The following is a 22773-nucleotide window of genomic DNA, read 5'->3' as shown; positions in this document are numbered from 1 at the left end:
TTTTGATAGTGCCAGATGCCCGTAGTATGCCTGCAGGTCATATACACTACTGAAAACTAAGATGCACTTCAAACAAGATCATTTACATAATAAGATATTGATCTACAGCTCTAGAAGGGTTAAAAAAACTCGTTCCCACTTCCTTTTCTTAAGGTTTTACCATAGTTAAACGCAGTCAACTCCTTTTGATAGTCTGCCATCATCTTGATATACCATCATTCATTCTGTATTTAGATGCAATATGGGAGCACAATACTCACAAATCAGCTCTCAGAAACTAAACTCAGTACCCTGCTATATATAGACTGAATGCTCTGAATTCTTTACTAGGGACTTTCTGTTCCTTACGGAGGAGCATTATGGCTCAGACACCGGCTTTACATTCTCAGAACAGATTGCCAGCTATAAGTGATTCTGTGTATTTTTTCAGGAACAAATATTAGGAAGGAAACAGATGAAAAGCTTCAGTGCCCCAAAACACTTCTGTTTTCTAGTACCTGTTTCATTTCCATCAATAGTTTTGTAAAGTATGGTATAATTTCGGATAAATCCATTTTGTTCCTCAACTGTGAGATGGTTCCATGTCAAAACAGCTTCAGCTTTTCCTACTTTTTTTGTCTGAACCGTAGGTCCTTTTGAAGGACCTGTAATGGGAGATGAAGATTAGTTTCTGCTTGGCAACCTTGCATTCACAGAAGCAACATATTAACAAGCACTGAACTGTAACAGGATAAAAACTTCAATGGAATAGTTTGATTGACTCATCCGGAAAGCACTGTTTTCAAATAACATAAAAACTACAAAGATGTTTTAAAAAAGAAACATTCAGAAACACATATGAAAAGAAAAACCAGCACGTTGCAAGAAACCTTCAAATGAAGTCTCGATTTTACACTTGAAATTTAAAATAAATCAGCATATAAATATCACTATTATATATAATAAATAAATAATAAATATATAATCTATATAAAATAAATATATCACTAAAAGAACAAATTCATGTCTAATTATCTATTATATAAAGGTTGGAAAAACAGAAGAGCCAGCCATAGTCAGCTATTGGTCTAGTTCCCAAACACTGAAAAAGAGCAGAATGGATGATAATAGATGGGAAAAGATCAGTGATGTCACCTGACCCTCAAGTACTAAATTGTTTTTCATTACACAGTCCACATTAAAGCAAAAGTCTCTTCATTTTTTTTGTCAAAAAGGGTCAGTGTATGGGCTTCAAGGTGATAATTTTATACTTACGATCTTGCTTAAGATAAGCCTTTACAGACTGTCCACTTCCCTGACCATCAGCATACAGAGGGTACACAGTTATCAAGTAACACTTGAAAGGCTTTATACCTAATAAAAGGAATAAAAAAGAAATATATACCTAATAAAAGGAATTTAAAAGGTGGTGTTTCACAGACAGTCAAAGTGCTCACTATCCTCCCCATTTACTTCAAACACAGGCTTCTCAAAGGACCACTGTCTAACTAGGACTAGTGCCTAGTGCAGCTGAGTATTTTCTAGAGCTCATTGATACACATCTCCAAAATAGTAACTAAAGGAAAAATACTGCTTCAAAATATTAACTAAAAGAACAATATAATGGTTCACATTCAAATGTAAAATTTAAAAAGTAGAATTTAGACAAGTCAGTTTTTTTAACATTATTTTAAATAGAAAGCCTTTAGTTATCTGTAGCATTAAGTTCCCAAATGACTGATTTTAGATACTGACCATAATCTCAAAAGAATATAGCTGATCAAGTTTCACTGTTTGAATTGAGTAATCAAAGAATTTGACTGATTTTGAAAGAAATCGGCCTTTTCACTATTTTAATGGTTTCCAAGAATGACAATACTATAACCAAAATGGAGATAAACCCCTTCTTACATTATATAAATTTCAAAATTCAATGTCAGATAGAGTTGTGTATTTGACAAAAACATATAAATACTTCCATACACTCCCAATAAACTAACTGAAACCCTCAGTACTAACCCTATTCTACCATAAAATTCTAATTACTGAGAATGTTTCTCATCTTCCGACCACTAAGCAGTTTTTAGAGTGTGCTACAAACTATATGTAGATTTATGAGCTAAATACCTTTTAAGTCAATTCCTTGAACATCTCCTAATACAATCTGCCATTCTATGATGCAGTCTGAGCTGCTGGACATCAGACACCATTCGATCACATATTTAAGAACATAATTGTTGGGAGCAGTCCACCCTACCCACAACTTGTCATGTTTAGGTAATGTTCTAAGATTCTTCACAGGAGCTGTAATGAAAGAAAAAAGTGATCAATATTGACAGTTCTTTCATGACAGGAGTAGTTCTGGTTGCTACTTTTGGGTAATGGTAGCAATTTGACAGAACTAAAGCAAATGCAGATGCCATTTTCTGAAATTTGGAGATTTACACATGGATCTTTGTATGAGAGCTCCAAAAGCAGTATCAGGCTATTTAAAAACTGGAAGTTAGACTCAGCTTCTCTATTCTCACAGACACTATGTTTCTTTCTTCCGAAAAAATGCTTTATTTCAATAGAGAAATCAGACTTAGAATGGGAATTTACAAGTGTATCAAACAGTTACACTTAAGTACCTTTTTAAGTACTTATACTTTATGCATAGTGTGTATATATAGAAGTAAATAGTATATATAGTATATATAAAATCCAGCCTAGAGCTGGATAAACACATCCTGTGATGGGGCAGCAACTGGCTCATGGGTCAGGCACAAAGGGTTACAGTGGCAGTGACATCAGACTGCAGACCTGGTACCTGTTCCAGGGGCTTCACTGGGGTTGTTCCAGGGCTCCATCATCAGCCTTGTGGTCTGATACTGACTCAGACTCAGGACTGGAAGGGACACTAAGCAAGTAATGACTTCATAATGACTTGGATTCAGGACTGAAAGGGACACTAAGCAAGTTCCCAGATACGAATCTGGGAGGAGCTGTTGACTCCCTCAAAGGCAGGGGGGCCCTGCAGAGAGACCCTGACAAAGTAGAGGGCCAGGCAATCACCCACCACGTGAAGTTCAAAAAGAGCTGGTGCCAGATTCTGCACCTGGGATGGGGCAGCCCTGGATGTACAGACAGACTGGGGGATGAGAGGCTGCACAGCAGTGCCATGGAAAGGGCCCTGGGGCTCTGGTCCATGGCAAGTTGAACATGAGCCAGCAGTGCCCTGGCAGCCAGGAGGGCCAAGCGTGTCCTGGGGGCATCAGGGACAGCATCACCAGCCAGGCAAGGGAGGGGATTGTCCTGCTCTGCTCTGCACTGGGGCAGCCTCACCTTGAATGAGGTGCTGGGGGCACTTCTGGGTGCCACAGTATAATCAAGTTATTTAACAATTTGAGAGCATCCAAAGGAGGGCAATGAAGATGGTGAAGGGCTTTGAGGGGAAGCTGTATGAGGAGCAGCTGAGGTTACTTGGTCTGTTCAGCCTGGAGGAGACTGATGGGAGACCTCACTGCAGTTACAACCTCCTTGAGAGGGGAAGAGGAGGGGCAGGCCCTGATTTCTTCTCTGAGTGCCCAGTGACAGGATCTGAGGAATGGCCTGAAGTTGTGTCAGGGGAGGTTTAGGCTGGATAAGTTTCTTCACTCAGAGGGCAGCTGGGCACTGGAACAGGCTCCCCAGGGAAGTGGTCACAGCACCAAGTCTGAAAGAGTTCAAGAAGTGACAGCACATAGTAGGACAATGCCCTCAGATACACAGTGTGATTCTTGGGGTGACCTGTGCAGGGCCAGGACCTGGACTTTGAGATATCTGCGCATCCCTCCCATCTTAGCTTATTATGCATATTATATACCATACATCTACACCTTACTAAGTACTTCCTCCTGGCTGCAAAACTACTTTGTGTGAATTTATACTCTTAACTAATTAGTCTAATAGCTTTAGAACCAGTGGCTCTCCCTTGGTGTTTACCTGCACCTATCCATATACCTATTTTTTTGCTTCCTATCCTGGTAGTGTTGGGATTGTCTAAGAAAAGGCTGGAAAGAAGGATAAACCAGCCTGTCCTTACTATTAGTGAATAATGAATAAAACATAAAAAAGAACATGAGCAGTACAGAAATAGTGGAAGCAGATGACAAAACAACCTGGTAAAATGCTGAAAATGTAGGAGAAGACTGGGACAAACAAGGAAAAGAGTGGGAGGGACATCAGGAAATTAAAGGAGGAGCAATGGCAGAATGGTATATATGTAAGTATATACCAACCCTTTGATTTTTTTTTTTAAGAAAGACACAAAAATGCCTGCTATGCTAAGAAAAGAAACAACAAGGAATATAGTACACAGAAGCTCTAAGAATCAAAAATCAGCAGAACAACATACACAGCTTCAAATGACACTGTGAATACACAAACCCTCACATTCTCTGGCAAACAAATGGCATGAGACTGTACTTATAATTCAGTAATACTTTATGTGCCCATGTAAAAGGTACTATTTTACAACACTGAAGATTTCTTATAAAAAGGGCCATGTAGATTTACTTGAAAGACATTATTAGGACACTGACCTTTTGAATTACTTGCTGGGATAAGTAAAACTGAAGGAGGAGATGGCCCAACACTGTTACGGGCAATCAGAGTCACTTCATAAGTTCCTTCCCGCAGCTGTAAGGTATAGTTGGTGCTGGTAACATTGTATTTCTTCACTGGACTGGAAAGAGATGATTTATCTCTGACAGTCAATTCATATAGCAAGATTACTCCATTGGCTTCGTATGGCTTCAGTGCCTGTCAGAAACACATCTTTGATTAAGCTGATACTGAACAAATGTGATGTAACCCTTACTGCCCTTATGGTACAATTAAAAATATGAGAACAAGGCAAGTTCCATAGATCAAATACCTGCACATTTAAGAAAAACATAAATAACCTCTGCGTATTTCTATAAAACAGTCCCTTCCAAATTCCATTTCTTCTTTAAATACTCTTTTTCTTTGCTCATACCTAGTGATTTAATAAAAGCTATTCTGTAAGGATTGCAGAAGTTGTTGATAAAACTTCCCTTTTACATGACTTTACAACACAATGACATAGAAGAAATCTCACCTTTGGTTGTGTTAATATGACAAATATGACACAGTTTATGGACCAAAAGAAAGCGGGGTTTGGGGAGTGACCATAATTACATTCCCCTTCTGAGCTGGACTAATCATCCAGTTGGACACAGCAGCCTTACCACACACAAATGCACAGTGCTGTTTTTAATAACCTTGGCCTCTGCAGTACCTCAAGCCTTAATGGATTTTGCAGCTGGGGTATCACTGCCCAGACAGTGTTGCCAGGTTTTAGGTTACAGCAGAAGACATGACATGAAGCTATGCTTTGTTCAAGTGGCAAATCCACAGAAGGTCAACAAATGAGGAATATGAGTATATTCTGGGTATTTTAGGTCACAGATGAGTATCAGTTAAATGATGGCCTTTACATCTGTACATTTAATTTTTCATAGCTATTAGCATAAGAACACTAAGTCACATCTCATATCAAAAAACCCTATACTATCCCAGTCATCTCTCAAGGCTATTGGGTAGATTTTTCCACTTAAAATGGAAAAATGTTTTTAAAAGAATGCTCAATTTTTTCAATTCGCTTTACCTTCCATATTAGATGCACAGTCCAGCAAGCTGGTGACTGAGATGTATCAATGATCCTCCATATGGGTGGTCCTTTAGATGGTTCTGATGAAACAAACAATGCTTGAGAGTAGAATCATTTTTATTTAATGTGTTTGAATTCATCCTTTCATTATCATTATATGCTTGCTTTCTTAAAAAAATAAAAGCATATTAGAAATGAAGCTAAATGCTATTTAGCATTTCTTGCTTTCTCAATGAAAATAATGCTTGGCATATTAAGTGGAAAATTTCCTGAAGAGATGAGCAAGACACCAGTTCTGCTTTAATGTCCAGTGACAAAAAAGTATGAATCACAATGGTGGGCATCTGCAAGATTAGACTAAAGGTGACAATGCTGAGTGAGGCATGATCACACCTACACAGCGCAGCCTGCATCCAGAGGCACAGCCCTGCACACCTGCAAACCTTGCTATAATCTGCATCCAACACTGTCCCTACCCCTCAATATCAAGTTACCTGAAAAAAGGAAAGTGCACAAGAGTTAAAAAAAGGAGACAAATTTCTCCTGGCAGTAAGACTCCTTGATTCTAAAAGGATAACAAAACTGCAGTACTTTTGTACAATACTACAGTACATTTTGGCATCTGTACTATGAAAAAGTGGTACTTCCACAACAAACTCCATTTCAAAGTAAAATGAACTAATGCACAAAGCAATAAGAAGTGCCCAATCTTTTGTGAGGGTCTTAGCCCCAAGAGAAAGTTCATCTCAAAATGAATTACATCTTTAATCTTTTAAGACTACTTCTTCTCAGAATTCTTTCATAGCATTTAGTATGTTATGAAGTTTTGGCTTTTAACCTCAAACACCCCTCAGTACCAAGTGTACAGCATGCATCTTATCTTTTATGCTGTACATCGTGAGAGGCGAACTATGTTTTGAGGCAAAGGGAGCTCTTCTACTCATTTGAGTATCCAAATTTGATTCACATTAAAGAGAAGCAATTGTACATCTTGCCTAATAGAGATCATGACTCTAACATGACCTGTCTGATGTTCATTTGCTACTATAAAACTTTCGTTCTGAGGCTAAAGTAAGACATGGGTACTTAGTATTAGCAGTATTTTTGCAAAGCCAGTCACCACAGCAGAACAGCAATGCAATCTAAATAGGCAGGCAGTCCTGAAATCATCATTGCTCAGCCTGAGATAGGAAACAGAAAATGAAGTCATACTATCATTAGGAGTTGAAAAGCAGAGACTAGCATATTGACATATTTTACAGTATCTCCCCCAGAGAAAGTAGATGAAGTGAAAGTAACAGAACTGAAGCAATGCAAACATGGATACAAATTCCACTTGTTTTAAACAAAAACTACAATAATCCCTCTTATTCCTTATCTAAGATGACAAATGAACTCAATCAGGATAAAAAAAGGAAGGATTTCCAATCTGTTTTAATAATAGAACTTGTATTGGTTTAACTTGATGTGCACTGAAACGCTGCAGTGAACAGACTGCCCAGAAAAGACACACCTTGGGACATACAGGATTACTAGAGAAACAAGATTATAAAGGTGTAAGCAGAAAAAGCTAAAGCACATTTAAAAAACAGAAAAATACCGATCAGCTTGATACTGAAGCTAAATAGCTATGACAAATTACTTATAGCAATTGGATGTAAGAATAGATTCCCTACTGAGTATTAAGTACACAACACTGGCTTTCTATGGGGTAGTATCAGCATAAGCCAAAAACAAAGCCAACCTTGCAGGCTACAGAAGTGGAAAAGAAATCAAAATGAATACTTTGTTGAAATGTAAAAGATGTGTTATTTGGATGCTTCAGTGCATAAGAGACTACACTTACCACATGCACATTATTTTATATTATTGCTTTATAAGTTTGTGAAGAAATCTATGCACCCTATGACTAAGATCTTCTGTTTCTTAACTGTTGATGATTGTTCACCTATGACTTTTACTAGCCTCCTGAACATCAAGTTGTTCATAAACTAAGGCAGTTGCTCTACTAAGAAAACCTTTTCTAGGCAGGATAACTTCTGTTACAGAGAACAACCTTCAAAATAAAAAAACAAGCATAAAGCCTAGATTTTTTCCAGAAGACCTTGAGAACAGTTTTCTGTGAAGAAGGCTCTTCTCCCCTGTTGCTGTTGTAGCTGTTTTCAGGGAGTTCCTCTACACCAGCTTAACAAGAAGGTAGTCTTATGCTCCTTGGAATGCATGGGTCAAGTCAGTTAGTGCTGGAAGTAACTCAGGAGAGCTGAGTTACAAGCAAGCACCTCAAGCAAGGATACACCATTTCAGGTGGCCATTGCCAAACTGCAGAGCACTCACACTTGAGAAGTCAGTGACCCACTTTTATGCATTACTTACGATCTTCAATGGTAATCCCAGTCTTTTCTTCACTCCAGTCACTCCAGTAGCCTACTCCATCTTCCTTCATGCAACGAATGGAAAAGACATACTCTGTGTAGGGTCTGAGACCTTGAATACTGAATGAAGTTCTTGGGGAAGCTGTATCTTCAGGAGGAACCTGCAAAAGTGACAAAGATTTTAAAAGCAATGATCAAAATACTGTAGAGCTGAGTTCTGTGCTCCTTCAGCTGTCATGCAAGAAGGCTCTCCACCACACACATAACACAAACAAGCTTTCCTTCCCTCTCATTTCTAAAAACTTCAATTTTCAAACAGTGTCTGGTAAAGGTTCAGTCGGAGTTGTGTGTCTTTACCAGGTATAAGAAGATACATACACTAGAACAGTTAGGCAGCTACTTCAGGACAATCTCATGTTTTATTTGATAATTAGCTTACATCTTTCTCCTTTCTTTCCACATAATTCTGCTGCTTACTGATCTGTAGTACCCTGCCTCACAATTCAGAACTTTGGTAGGTGACCTGCTTGATTATTGATTGCAAAATTATTGATTACTGGAAGTTAAAAGTCCGGGATCATTGCTTCCACTGATCCAGAACAGTACTTCTTGAGTAAAATTGAGAATAGTTTTAGAGGAGCTTATAGTTGTGTTAATAAATTCTTTTCATAAGCTCTTTTATTTATCTTAGGTGAGTAACCAAATGCCAGAAAAGTATTCTTAGTATGTATGTAGGGAAGCAGGGTGGAGTGGAGAACGGACGCAAGTAGGTAACACACTGACTCCTCACATTATTCCACTTGCAACTAAGGGCTTTTTACAGCAAGGACCCCTGCAAGGAATAACTACAGATTAAACACAAATGCAGAACACTTAAGAGGTTAATCCTGAGGGTAAAGAATTAACAAAATAGTCCAATTTAACCACAGCTAAGCAAGTTCAGCTGACTTAAAAGCTACTATTTCATTTGTTTTGTGTGTATGTTAAAAGGGCAAGACAAATTAAAAGAACTTGTCCTACTGTCCTATCAGGACAACATATACACAGTCCTGGAGTTGCAAACTAGACTGTGCAGGCCAGTGCTTTTTAAAATATCAATACAGGTGATCTTAACAAATAGTTTCTGCATCCTTGTGACCACATAGTCACAAGGACATGTGTTAAGGCTACCTGCTCCAAACAGAGCATTTTGGTAAAATCGAAAGCAGTCTTCCTTCCAAGAACTCAAAGAATTCAGAATACACTTGGGCCTCTGCTGGAGTACTACTGCTCTGAGAAAAGTCTTAAAGGAAGGAAAAACTGAGGAGCTATTAAAAATACATTGACAGATTGATGTATAAAGATTGATTTCTAAATAAAAAAAAACCTCACAGCTCTTGATAACAGGAACATATAGTACATTACAGGTAAGGCTTACTCCTTACACTTTTCCTGTTCTTGACTGCCTCACACTTGAGGCATGTATACAGGGCAGGACTCAAGGTGTGGCTTCACCAGTGACAAATAAAGGTAGACAAATCACTGGCCCTGCTGGCCACACCATTGCTGATCCAGGCCAGGATGTCACTGGAGTTCTAGGCCACCTGGGCACAGCCCGGCTCATGCTCAGCTGCCCTCACCAGCACTGCCAGGTCCTTTTCTACTGGGTAGCCTTCCAGCCACTCTGACCCAGCCTGTGGCCCTGTCTGGACCTTTTGTAGTCCACCTGCAGGTAGAGTAAGTTCTAAAAACCATTCCAGCATGATACATATTTACCCAAGTTTTGAATGATCACCCATTTTGCACATGCATGGGAAGATGAAAATTCATTCATGTTCTATATGTTGTGCAAAATAAAATTAAAAATAAACATACTGCACTGTGACAGGAAGGACAGCAGAAAAGTCCATGAAGATATGAAAAGGTCACCACACTCAGACTGTGCCAAAAAATACCTAGATTACGGCCCCATGAACAGGCCAGATAAACTTCCTTGGGTGGCCATGTAAGACATAATGAAATGAAACTGAATGATCTGAAGTGGAACAGGGGGAGCTCCAGTTTGACAAATGTATGGATTACAGCAGAATCATGGCAAGGAACATTGGTTGTATTACCTCCATCCAGTTCGTATCACCAACAATTCTGTAGCGAATATTGAATTTCAGCGTCATCACAGCGTCTGAAATCCAATTCTCCCAGACAAGCTGCAGAACAGTAGGTAGTAATCCTGAGGTGACTGACACATTCTGTGGAGGCAGTGGTTTAACTAAAAGAGAAGAAGTTTAAGTTAACCCAACAGCTGTACTTTACCATGCCTTTAGAAGCTGCACATGATATTGCAGCACTACTATAAAGTCTTTCAGGACCTGAAATGGCTGCTACTTTACACTATCTTCTAAACAAGACTACTAAACACAAAACTTGCTATCTGAATTGTGAAAAAATCTCTCACCATCCCTACCCTTGCCCAGCACATTTCAAGCTCTAGTCAACAACACTTACGTAGTGATAATTTTTATAGTGAAGAAACACTAACATACCAGTTCAGCAATATATACAGAAGCAGCAGTTATGTTCTATCAAAGCTTTAAGGGGCATATAATTACCAATGTCGATAGGATCAACCACAAGAGGATCAGATACAGCCTTCCCAAGTGCATTTGTTGCTTCCACCCAGATCTCCGTATTAACAAAGAACTGAGAATCATCAATGGTGCAAGAATTGTTAACATCTTTTGGTATACAGTCAGGGAAGATCTGTTCTGGCCTAAATAAAAGAGAAAGAAAAAACAAGATTCAAAGCAGTAAGTTTGGTTTCCTTTAGAGAATATTTTAAAGCAGATCAGAGTGAGCAATTGGTTTATCTTGTATGTTTCCCCTCTGCCTTAACTTTGTAAGCAGAGGGAGGGGAAGAAAAAGTGGGAATGGCTTTTTCAGCCAGAAATGCATGACTGCATTAGAACTGAATGTAAAACAAAATCTCTTGACTTCCAGTCATGTATCTTCAAAAGCACAAGCTAGAGCACTGTCAGTAAATTTGTATAAAAACCTGACTTGGCTTAAAAAAGAAAAGAACAAGAACTGATACAATTACTCAAAAGCAATATGGCCAGTAACTACAATGCATTAGAAAATGAAGTCAGTGCTACTCGCATACCTTTCAGGAATGTTAGGGGTGCAATAGATAATTTCTGCTCACCATCTTCTGCTATACTAACTAGATAGAAAATGTTAATGCTTTGCACATTTCCTGATGCCCCTAGAACTATCTGTGCATACTTTCTACTACACCTGTTACCAAAACACTTCAGCAGAATGGGGTAGCTAGAAAGCTGTCTGAGATCATTCCTGTCTCCAGAGCAATGCAGCAATCCTGTTCACTCCATTTTAAACTTAGAGGCCATCTAAAAAGCTCTGCTTTACAAGAGGCCAGATAAAGAGTTTGGAAAGTAACTTAATTTGCTTTCACAGGAGAAATACTTTGCTGAAGCTTTAGTTAATCCTATGTTAGGATTAACTCAGAATAGTGTTTGTCCACAGTTCCTATGAAGTGCAGATAGATAATAACTTTACAAAACTCAGTCATTTTATGTCAGTTTCTCTACTTAGAATGATAGAATGATTTGGATTGAAATGAACCTTTAAAAGTCACATAGTCTGATCCTCCTGCAATGAGCAGACATCTGCTTGTTTAGAATGGGATAGAACTGTCAACTCAGAAAAGTGTAAGAGTTAGGGTATAGCTCCCTATTATGAGATGTATTGTACTAAAGCCACACTAATCATGCATTTGAAGAATAGAAAAATATGACATTACTGTGACTCCAAAACAAGTTCAGCAACAAAACTTCATGTCTGACTTAGAATTTCTTGAATGCCAACTTCTTCAACTCTTCCCTTCCCCCTCATACCAGACAGACAGCAATGCCTCAGAAAATTGGACTTAAGCTTAAGCACTCTTCCAAAAAATCAGGAATTTCAAGGACTGTTGGTTTAGCATAAAAATATTCTTCAGAATAATTTAGATATTCTATGGAGTGCTACTTACCACCTGTACCTCAACCTGAACTGAGTATCCAGGAATGTATGCCTTCCAGGGTTCCAGGTACAAGTCATAGCATATGTGAATCTTGATTCCTGATGCACAATGCAACTTAAGTTCTTGGGCTTCTCTGGAGCCACTGTACAGAAAGAATTAGCAATAATTAATCTATACATGCATTTCAATCCAGCTAGAATCCTTTTAACTGTCCCACTAGAGTGATTTCTGTGAACATCAGAAGTATCTAATTAATTTTTCTCTAAAGGATGTGGCAAAAAGTGCTGGATACCATCCTGCAGTCAAAGTAAAGAAGCTTAAATAGCTGCTTTGACAGACAGTAGGCTGTATAAGGATTAAGCATTTACTAGTAAGGAACAACAAAGACTTTTCATTCTGAGGCAGAAAACCTTGTATTTTAACCATCTTCCATCATTAACCATCTCTCATCTAAATATATTTTAATTCACACATAAGAAAAATTAAAAGCCACTACTGAATTGGCACATAGTGACCTTGCTAGTAACCTGAGCTCTATAAGCAATTTCATAGGTCTGTTTTCCCCCAGCTGAGGTATGGAAGAAGCTCGAGCTGCAAATGCATGCAGGAAAGCTTAGAGATCTTCATCCATGCACTGTGGTGTGTAAGGAACTTATTCAGAATGCAGCAAAACTATTTCCTTTCCCTCTTAAACTCAAATTATAACATACAAATTTGTTTCTACCTCCTATATTATCACTATTTACAACAATATAATGTAGTTAGAGAATTTTATTTGCTTTCAAGAAGAGTGCTAGTTTCAATAAAACAACCTTATGAATCTTATTGCTTTCTTCCTGAATAATTATATTCTTCTCAAATCTGTTGCTAGTCTCACTATTTAGTTTTCTTTAATTGATAGTATCAAAATACAATAGCTTTAAACAAAAATGCATCTCAAGAATTGTAACATGAATTACACGTGGAATGTCATCTGTACTGACATTACATTTATAATCTTAGAATAATTTATCTGTCCTCACCTTTCCATGTATTTTACCTCTTTAAAATATTTTTTATTTTATATTTTCTAGTACAGTATTTACTCCTCAGAAACTGAAATGGAAAACATTACTTTCCTGTGATAGCATTTTTTAAGTCATGCTAGAATCATTTAATTTTAAATTGTGAACTCAAGCCGGCCTTTTGCCTGCAGACCATTCACAACTGCAGTACCTCTTGCCATCACTAGGAGACAACCATATCATATGATAATGGATAATCAGCCATATCATATGATACTTAGGACACTACAACACTTGTCTTATTATTAGCAGGGCACCAAGTAATTAAGAAGTAGCACTTATTCACATGACTTTCTCAAGTCAGTCTTTCTAAAAGCAGCTGGTCTGAACCATGCAAGTGCTATCATTCTAGAATAAATGAAGCTTATAACTAGTTAAAAGTATTTTCTTTGGTATAGAGGCAAAGGCATCCAAATACCTTAAGACAATTCAGGTTAGCTTTAGTGATACAGATGAACTAAATGTTTCTCAGTCCATTAATGAAGAAAACATTATTTTCAGAATGCTAGTATGAAACCAGGACATGTCACCTACAAGTATTTCCTCCAACTCTGATACAGAATCAAGAAGTAAGGAAAAGTTCATTTCCTACTTCTTATTTCATTTAAATACACAACTTTATTCTGTAATTAAAATCTGCTGCTTTTTGTTGTTTCATTTTCCCTATTTCAACATTGAAATACTCCAGAGTATTTTCTACTTTTCAGAAAACTTTCTTCAGTGCATACTGAGCAGCTGGGGTGGCATGTAATTTGATGATTTTTTACTCAATTATCCGGGAACTGAGGGAATAAAAATTAAGTGCCTAAAGATACGCACATTTTCTATTTTTTGCATTTTCCGATTTCTCAGAAGCAATTTTCTAAAGACCAGAATAAAATGTAAAAAAAATGGTACTCACAGCCTACTGTAACTGTAATTCCATAAATGTTCTGTTCAATCTGTCCATCTGCTAAAATGTTGCATGTCAGAGGAGTAGCCAGTGAAGAAGTGTCATTGAATGTGACACTGGAAACTGTTCTGTTTATTTCACGATACTGTTCTTTGGGTACCAGTCTATTTTTAATCTTCCAGATAATCTGACTGGCATAGATATTGCCAAAGTCAAGACAACTCTCATTCAGAATGCATAATGCTGTGAAATTGGAACCAATGGCCAGTACAGGTGACTCCGGGATGATGTGACCACATGACTGCACAAGTCCACTTGAAGCTAAAAAGAAAACAAATTTCACATTTATTAAGAACTACACAACATCCCCTAACCAATATTGCTGATACATCACTAGTGCAATGTTAAAAACACTACATGTGTCTAAGCAGCAAGTTAAATAGTTACCTGACAATAATAAAACTGAAATGCATTGGTAGACTACCATGAAGATTTAAGGGCAGAAAACAGCATAGTGTTCTTTAGGCTCTGCAAGAGCATTTCATGAAGCTAGGAAAGCTCCATTAATAAATAGAGGCATAAGACAGAGTGGAGAGTCAAGGGTTGCATGTTTATATCTTTTGAAGGAGGAAGTTGTTATACTTGAGTTTACTCTTCTGATAAAAAAGTATTTTTTATTAAGAAAGTTAGCATAGGAAAACTGGGGTAAGTGTGCACCTGTGTTGTGGTGAACTAGTGTTAGAAGACTAGGCGTGTCTATCCTAACACACCTTACTTTCTGTCCTCATCCAACAAACAAAAAGCAAGCAGCTGCTTCAAACATTTGATATAACTAGTTCTATATCCTCTTGTATTTGAGACACAGAAATCTTACCATCAGGAGAACAAATACTCAACACCAGATAGAAGGCACAGGCCACCCAGTTCCACCAAGAAAACATGCTGCACAGAATTTCTGTAACAAGAGAAAGATATATATTTTTAAATTTAAACTATTACTCTTTACTTTAGATCAATGTCAAAATCAAATCTGTATTTGCTCTAACATATCTCACGTATGCGCATTTATTTTCCTGGAATTGTTTGTATCTTCTCAACTTAGAATGGGCAAATTGTTTCCATTTTCCTCACTGCTAAAACAAAATCAAATGTTCACTAAAAAAAAAACTAAGGCTGTTTAAAGCTGATTTAATTAGAAGTTTAAGAAATGTATCAGCTTTAGGTTTTCACACTGTATATGAAAACAAACTTCACTGGTAACTCTGTAGGAGGTTCAGTTAGAATACAAGGTGTAACGGTGTGGTTCAGGTTTTAATACATAACCCTATGAATTTGATTATGGTTTTCATACTTACCTAACTTTTAAGGGCACTGATCCTCAGGCAAGGTTCAGACAAGGTTCAGAAGAACTCACCACAAAACTATGTGTCTCATTCACAAGAAGTGACTTAAAATACACTCAGGAATTACAAAGCACAATGCTTCCATATCAAGAACTGCTGTCTACTATAGAAAAAGCACTAATTAATTCTTCAAAACTTTACAAGGGAGCTTGCAATTCCTCAAAAGCCAGAGTACCTTTTATAACACCATATTTATTTCTGTATTGCAACAGAGCCCACTCATTCTCAAGTTTTGACATTTCTAGAAAACACTTTAGAGATACTGAAACATTCACACACCCCCATTGTTATGAAGCCACTACGTGTTATGGTTTTCTCAACTTACAGTTTTAAAGCAGTCCTAAACTACCAAAAGCAAGTGACCACTCTCTACTAAGCTATATTATTTTTAGCTACATTTAGGCATCTTTACAGGAATGGGTAGACTGGCTTAGTGAAATAAGGCATTTAGTTCACAAGCTGATTTCTAGAAGCAGACTTCATGCTATTCTTAGACCTAGAAACTTAACACAGGCTCTTTAGGTTACTAAGATTTGAGGAGGGATGGCTACAGCAACATGTTTCTGAAGTTTTATTTTCACTAACCTGACAGAACTTCTCTGGAAACTAGTATTCTTAGCTTTGTCCCACAAAAGGAAACTCGCTAAAAATTTTAAAAATTTTTAGTGGAATTCCAGGGAATTTAATAAGCTCCACTTACTATTATCAGAAGAAACTTCTATTTATGACAGCAAACATCCCTTTACTTTGATTGCATGTAATTTACTTCACAATAGTGACAGATACAAGGTATTTCACACACACATATATAAGTAAAACTAGACACACATTTAAGCATGGATCACCCCCAAGCAAGGATCTCATTCCTTACACATCAACACAACTAAGCCATTTTTTCTTTACAAATCAAGATAAACTGTGTAATGTAAAGAAAATCTCTATTCACACGAACAGCTAAATGAAAGCAGATCTAAAACATTTATAGCAGAGTCTTTGTAGGGTTTGCCAACCTAGGTGTCTTTCAGTTAGAACTAAAATAAAAGCTATCAGAATCACCCAGGTATCTTTATTTGCTTCTATACTTGTGAGTTCATTACCCAAAGCCCACCAAAATTTCCTGTATAGAAACTTTGCAGTAGAAACATTGCTGATTGAAAGACTTGACAAATATATTAACAAGCATTTGTTTGTCACTGGAAGTTTTAGTTCATTTTTTGACTAAATAACAAGTCATTTGTCATCAGACTACAGCTATATGGCATTGAGAACCAAAAAGCTATTAATTTTTTCTATGTTCTACTTAAGTACTCTCACTGGGCTGGATATAAGAACCACTATACTGCTTTAAATGCAATGTGTATTTGGATATTTATTACAAGGGAACAGTGAAATAACTATATAGATTGATTCTTGCTTATTTTAGAAGTGTCCAATATCTGAAAAATAAGGTTTCTGCCCACACATGAATTTCTGAATTAAAATAAAAACCCAACTAGTTTAACACATTTTTATAAATTTGTATGGTGAATACAACCAAATTTTAAAGAGTAGTCTCTTTTAGTTTAAATCGCCAAATAAAACCAGCGCATAGGGATCTACTTTAATGACTAACTTGTGCTAACACTTACCAGAATACTGCTTGTTAACCAAAGCCCATTGAGCTCTACTACAGACAGACCTTAGGATCTGTTATTTCAAGCAAGATTCATTTAAATTATTTAACTGGAACAATTTGAGCTGCAGAAGATCTGAAATTCATCAGAAGCCTAAGGGCAACTACAAGCCAGGCAGAAAGAAACAGGAGCTCTGCTTCACTGCCAAAAGCTGCAAAACAACAGCAGAAGCACCTTTCACACTGAAGGGAAAAGAATGAAACAGATGTAAAAAGGAAAGTTTTTTAAGTTTTTAATTTCTCTCTCATTTGCCATCATGATTCATGCCACCTTAGAGTAATGGCAGGGTCACCTAAGCTATTACATCATTACAAAGTTACTGGTTTACTTTTGGGTCATTATTTATTAAAGTCAAACAATATTTCCACAAAACTATTCAATGATTTTCACACCAGCAGTTATTAAGTATGGCTCAGGTTATTAAAAACATACTGTAAAGCAAATGAAAGAATAACTAAATAAAAAGCAATAACCAACTTAATAAGTAAACAATAATAATCACACATTTTGTCCTAAAGTATGATTTTTTCCACTGGAAATTAAAATTAAATTACTATCTTTGTTCATATAAATGTCATTTCTATATTCAACTGTCTTCCAGACTTGAAAAACAGCATTTCAGCTGTTCCAAGCAGATTCATTTGCATGTAAAAGAAAAGACTGAAGTTCAAATTTTTACTACTTTGCACTTTGGAATGTTTAGCAATTGTTTTGAGGGAGCAGATATGCCCTCCACAAATCATACTACTCAATTCCACTGCAGCCAGTTCCTGAAAGGCAAGAGAATGGAGCTTCATGCTCCAGCACTTGCAAAGGAGAGTGAAGTGGAAAGCCACACCCCTCCAGTATGGGAACCAAGCAGCTGAAACCGCAGTGTCAAAGCCATGCCACAACTCAGCTCGTATCTGCTTTAGGCTGCTCTGATGCATTTTGCTTACCCCCACCCCTGATGATCAACACGGTTTGGAGAAGTCTGAAGCTACACACCTCTAAACCCACAAAGGGGCTATTACAATCCCTTCTAATGTGTGCTATTTTTAAAAACATTAGTGTCTCTGGCTTTTACAAGACTGATTCTTAATTGAAATTTAGTTCTACGGGAAAGATCCAGAGTTACACTAGACACTTCCATCCACCCTGCCTACCTGAAAACCATAAAGGAAATGAAAAAAACCAAAATAAATGGTGGGACTTAAAACTAACAAAACAAGGAGCCATACTTCATATTAGAATGAGGAAAATACTTCTATGCAAACTGGTATTTTCTTATCTGAGTGTGTAAAAATGCTCAGGTGAAGACAGTGCAGAAACCCTGCATATATAAGCAACATCAAACCTTAAAAGACAGTGCCATCATTCAACAGTAATGCTAAACACTAACTCTACACAATTCACAATTTCAAGTGAAAAAGCTTAGTCTAGACTAAGCTGTTAGTCTAGACAACAGAAAACTCAATTTTTTTCAATCACTATGCACAGCTTAACCCAAGTTCTATGTTTTACTGACTGGTACAGTGTATATATATACATCTAAGGTGAAAGCTGAACCCAATGCTGAATGAACACTGAAACAGCTGGCCAGTTCAGATGCCTTCTATTAAAAACAAACAAAACCAAAGAGCCAAACCAACACTTTATACTATGCAGTTGTTGTGGATCACTAAGTGAAGAGGCAAGGAAGACAGGGAAAGAAACTGACTTTAGAAGTGTGCCAGGTTGTTCTCATGGTTTAGTGGCCAAAGATCAAAATACTGAGTAAAACCAACATGGTCAATCTAGAATGCTGCTGATGACAGTCTTTAACTCACAGAATAGAAACTATCTCAAAGAGGAAAAAAAAGTTCAAATGCTTTGATTATTTCCGTAAAGACAGACTTATAAAACCCATATGCCATGAGATCATCCCATTTAATATCCAAATCAAATGGGATTTTTGTTATTCTTCACATCCTGCAGCCATTTTGAAAGGAAAGCACTAAGCCTTTATGTCTGATCCATAAATTGATGCTTCATGCAGCATCAATGAAAAGTTAATAACAACCCTAAAATCACAACTTATATGCACAAAGAAGCACATGTTGAGTTTTAAGAACAACCTGTGACCAATAGTTTGTGAAGAACTATCAGGCTTTTGTGCAAAACACGTATCACTACTTATTCTGAGAAAGAGAGAAATCTTAAAAATTCATCTTATTTCATAAATCATGAGACCTGCCCCAAAATGAACACAGGGATATGCCATTACAGAATGGGTTATCTCTCCATTTCAGAGAAGTCACAATTCCTATCCAAGTGACCTACAAATCACCATGTCAGTTTAAAATACTATAGCTAAAATAACATGTACTTGCCAGCAAAGCCAGCCTGGAAGCCAGGAAGTATAGATAACACCACAACCACCACAGGAAGGTGTTCAGTCTATTAAAGCTCATTATCACATCAATCACAAGAGACCGAAGGTTTCGGGAAAATGGATTTCCAGAAGCTCCTCAAAAAAAACAAAAAAAAAAACCCACCCAAAACCAAAAAAACAAACAAAAAACAAACAACAAAAAACCAAAAAGAAACCAAAAAAACCCCCAAAAAACCAAAAAACCCCCAAAAAACCCCAAAAAACCAACCAAACAAAAAAAAAGACCTATGTTTATAGCATCAAGAGGTTATCTGTCACTAGGAATCCACATAGGTCAGGCAGACAGATCCAGAGATGCTTCACAAAGCAGCTGCTGCTTGAGGTTTTATAACAAGCCAGACTGTACTTAAAGCCATCTAAAAGCTGTAACTATCCTCAAGGAATTTTGATTACTCAAACCGTAACTGCTTTCTAATTAAGCGTATTTCATCTCTAAGCTTCCTTCCTTCCTCCATGCTTATTTCCTTTTTGGAAATATTAATGAGACTCAAAAACCACCAGACACCTCTAAGAGAAGTACTTGAAAACATTATGTAACATTATATGAACAGAATATTCTGAAATACATTTTTGTATTTAAAATCCCTATATACAAATGACATCTCTATCCTTTTCACCATCTAAGCAAGTAATTTCTCTATTGTACTTATTCCTCTGCCTCTAGAAGAGGGCTCATCCTTGTAGTTTTGGTAGAGCACTCATAATAAAAAATATAAAGAAAAAAAGAAAACCAAAACAGGTACAAAGCTTAAAATTACTGAAGTACCTAACTAGAGGCACCAAATATTTGCTTGCAATAATTGAGTTATTTCTGGTACCTTTTTAAAACTGTAAATCAATTTCTCTGGAATACTTCAGAATTTTCTCACAGCTAGCAAGTAGTTTTAGTTCAAAAATCAAATTAATTTGTAGAAAGCAATGTCTTAGCACTCAGTGGTTGCATTTTGAAATCAAACCTTCCAGACTGATCACAAGCAGTGCTGCTTCTCTAATCTAGACAGTTCTTGCTAATACTAGAACAATTGATTTAAAAGATGGTCAAAAAGGTTATTTAATTTCACATAACTGTGCAAATGTTAATCCTCCAGACAAGCAGCAAAGGAAGAGTATCGCCATTTGGTGTACTCACTTACAGATGTGCCTATCTATCTTTCTCCTCTGCCAAAAATATTTATCTATTGACTTTACTTGAAGCACCACATTTCCAGAGATATAAACAACATCCAAACAATTACTTTGAATGTTCAACTTCTAGGAAGTAATCTCAAATTTTCATCATCCACATTCACATTCTTATTGTGCTACACCAACATATCGATGAATCTGTTCACAAGTTACATGCTTTGAACATATTCTACGTGCCTCTGAAAGTAACAGCATATAGGAAGCACAAATGTTGTATTTCTATAGAAAAGAGGGTGTAAGAAAAAAAGTTCTTAACTCCCAATAATATCCAGCTTCTTGGGAAGGTTGCGGATTCCCTTTCCCCCTTTGCGACAGAACAGCTCACTAACGACAGAACTATAATCCCACACGGTACGTGTAGAACTCTGCCTTCAGAATGCCTCAGCAGTAACAAGCAGCCACCAGCTGGCAAACCCCTCGTCAGCCTAAAACAAGCATGAAAACTGAGACTGGGAATTATTCCCCTCAATCCTGCCAAAACACTTGGCAGCCTGCTTTCCTTTGTGCCTCAGTTTCATCATCCAAGAGATGAAAATAATAATGCCGATTTTTTCTTAGGGAAAGCATCAGAGCCCCACTACAGGGATGACTGGCGCCCAGGACCACATGGGAAGTAACCAGACGGCCACTGTACCCACTCCTCCCCAATTCCTCAGGGAATCCCCTCCACTACTTGGACCAGCAATAAGACAAAGTGTGCTTATCTTTCAGGGCAGCAGTTTTCTAGCATCTACAGGCAACAAGAGCAGACCACTTAAGGTGACGGCAATAAAACGCAAATCTCTTCATCAAGGAAATGGGCGCCGGTGCCACAGCCACGCTTATGTGACAATCGAAAAAGCCGAAAGACGCGAGTCCCGCGAGGGTCGCGACACCTTTGCCAACTCGGCCGGCCGGCACTAGCCACCGCCGCTCTGGGGAAGGCGCAGATAACCTTCAGCCTGACCGTCCGCGCCGCGCCGGGGGCAGGGCTGCGGATGGGGCCCGGCGGAGCGGCCCCGCGCGGGGCTCGGCACCCCCAGGCCCCGCAGCCGCGGCCCCGGGCGAGGCCATGTTGCGCTCTGAGCGTCACGGCCGGGCAGCTCGGCCGGCGCCGGCGAGGGGAGGCTGGACGAGACGAGACACCGCCGCGGGGCACGGCTGGAGATCGGCCCGGGAGCCGAGTGGCGCAAGACTGCCGTTCGCCCGCCCGACCCGGCCCGGCCCGGCCCGTCCCGTCCCCCAGTCAGCCCTGAACGAACGTCCCACTGCCCCCACCCGGGGCGCACGGCCCGAAGGAAAAGGACGGCCCAGCACGGCCCCCGCCGGCAGACATCCCTCAGGGGGAGGACGCAGAGGAGGTGGAGGGGAAGGGGAGCCCCGCACACGGCCGCACATCCCGACTCTTACCCGGCACGGCCGCCCGCGCTACGCGGCCCCTGGCTCTAAATAGCGGCACAGCCGCCTCGCGCCATCGCACCGCCGTCCCGCACGCGCGGCCCCGCGCCCGGTCACGCTCCCGCCCCGCCCCAGCCCCCGCGCGCCCTTCCCTCCTCCTCCACCCACGCCCCCATTGGTCCGTGGCGCCAATGACGTCATCGCAAGGGCGGGGCTGCAGGAAGGGGCGTGGCTTCCCGTAACGCGGCGGCCCGTGCCAGGATCCCGGGGACGAGGGGGGCGCGCGCGGGGGGCGGGCGCGGCGGCGGCGGCGGGGCCCTGAGGGCGGCGGGGCCCCGAGGGCGGCGGGGCCCCTCCCCCGCGGCGCCCCGGCCCCTCCGCGCCCGGCGCCTCCCGCAGGACTGGCCCATCATGGTGTGTACCAGCTCTGGGCGGCAGCCGCGGGACGCCCGGCCGAGGAACGGCCGGACCCTACCCGGGCCGCAGCCGGCCAGGCCTCTGGAAGCTTCTCCCGGCCCTTGTCTGGCCGGGCCTACGCGGCGGGGGTGTTGTCCTGAGCAGGCCTGAGGAGGCAGCGGCCTTCCCGGCGTTTCGCAAGACTTCCCTGGGAGTACGGGCGGCTGGAGAATGCTCTTGTCAACAGCTGCCGTGCGAGCAAAGCGCTGCGATCCAGAGCAGTCTCGATGTTTCAGTCTCTGCAATTCGGTCAGGATTCCAGTCCCTGAGAAAGGTGTTTTTGAA

General features: G+C 39.4%; 1 protein-coding gene across 2 annotated transcripts in view; it reads right to left on the bottom strand.

Annotated features, from left to right (window-relative positions):
* IL6ST (interleukin 6 cytokine family signal transducer) overlaps positions 1–22163 on the bottom strand; it is a 32897-nt gene extending 10734 nt beyond the window's left edge. The window contains exons 1-12 of one of the 2 annotated variants that reach the window (XM_054652593.2): positions 22045–22163; positions 14856–14936; positions 13991–14302; positions 12035–12167; positions 10593–10753; positions 10101–10252; positions 8006–8165; positions 5630–5712; positions 4542–4761; positions 2107–2283; positions 1255–1353; positions 498–644 (exon numbers count right to left, since the gene is read on the bottom strand). In XM_054652593.2, coding sequence (XP_054508568.2) covers positions 498–644; positions 1255–1353; positions 2107–2283; positions 4542–4761; positions 5630–5712; positions 8006–8165; positions 10101–10252; positions 10593–10753; positions 12035–12167; positions 13991–14302; positions 14856–14922 — 1711 coding nt within the window. In that variant the 5' untranslated portion in view covers positions 14923–14936; positions 22045–22163. Of the gene's footprint in view, positions 1–497; positions 645–1254; positions 1354–2106; positions 2284–4541; positions 4762–5629; positions 5713–8005; positions 8166–10100; positions 10253–10592; positions 10754–12034; positions 12168–13990; positions 14303–14855; positions 14937–15336; positions 17177–22044 lie in introns of those variants that run through there. The other variant, XM_077171022.1, reaches the window with a different exon arrangement.
* Positions 22164–22773: the final 610 nt, after the last annotated feature.

The sequence above is a fragment of the Agelaius phoeniceus genome, chromosome Z (assembly GCF_051311805.1).
Source record: "Agelaius phoeniceus isolate bAgePho1 chromosome Z, bAgePho1.hap1, whole genome shotgun sequence".
Taxonomy (NCBI): domain Eukaryota; kingdom Metazoa; phylum Chordata; class Aves; order Passeriformes; family Icteridae; genus Agelaius; species Agelaius phoeniceus.
Note: the sequence above shows the minus strand (reverse complement) of the source record. Positions and strands in the feature narration are given on the sequence as shown.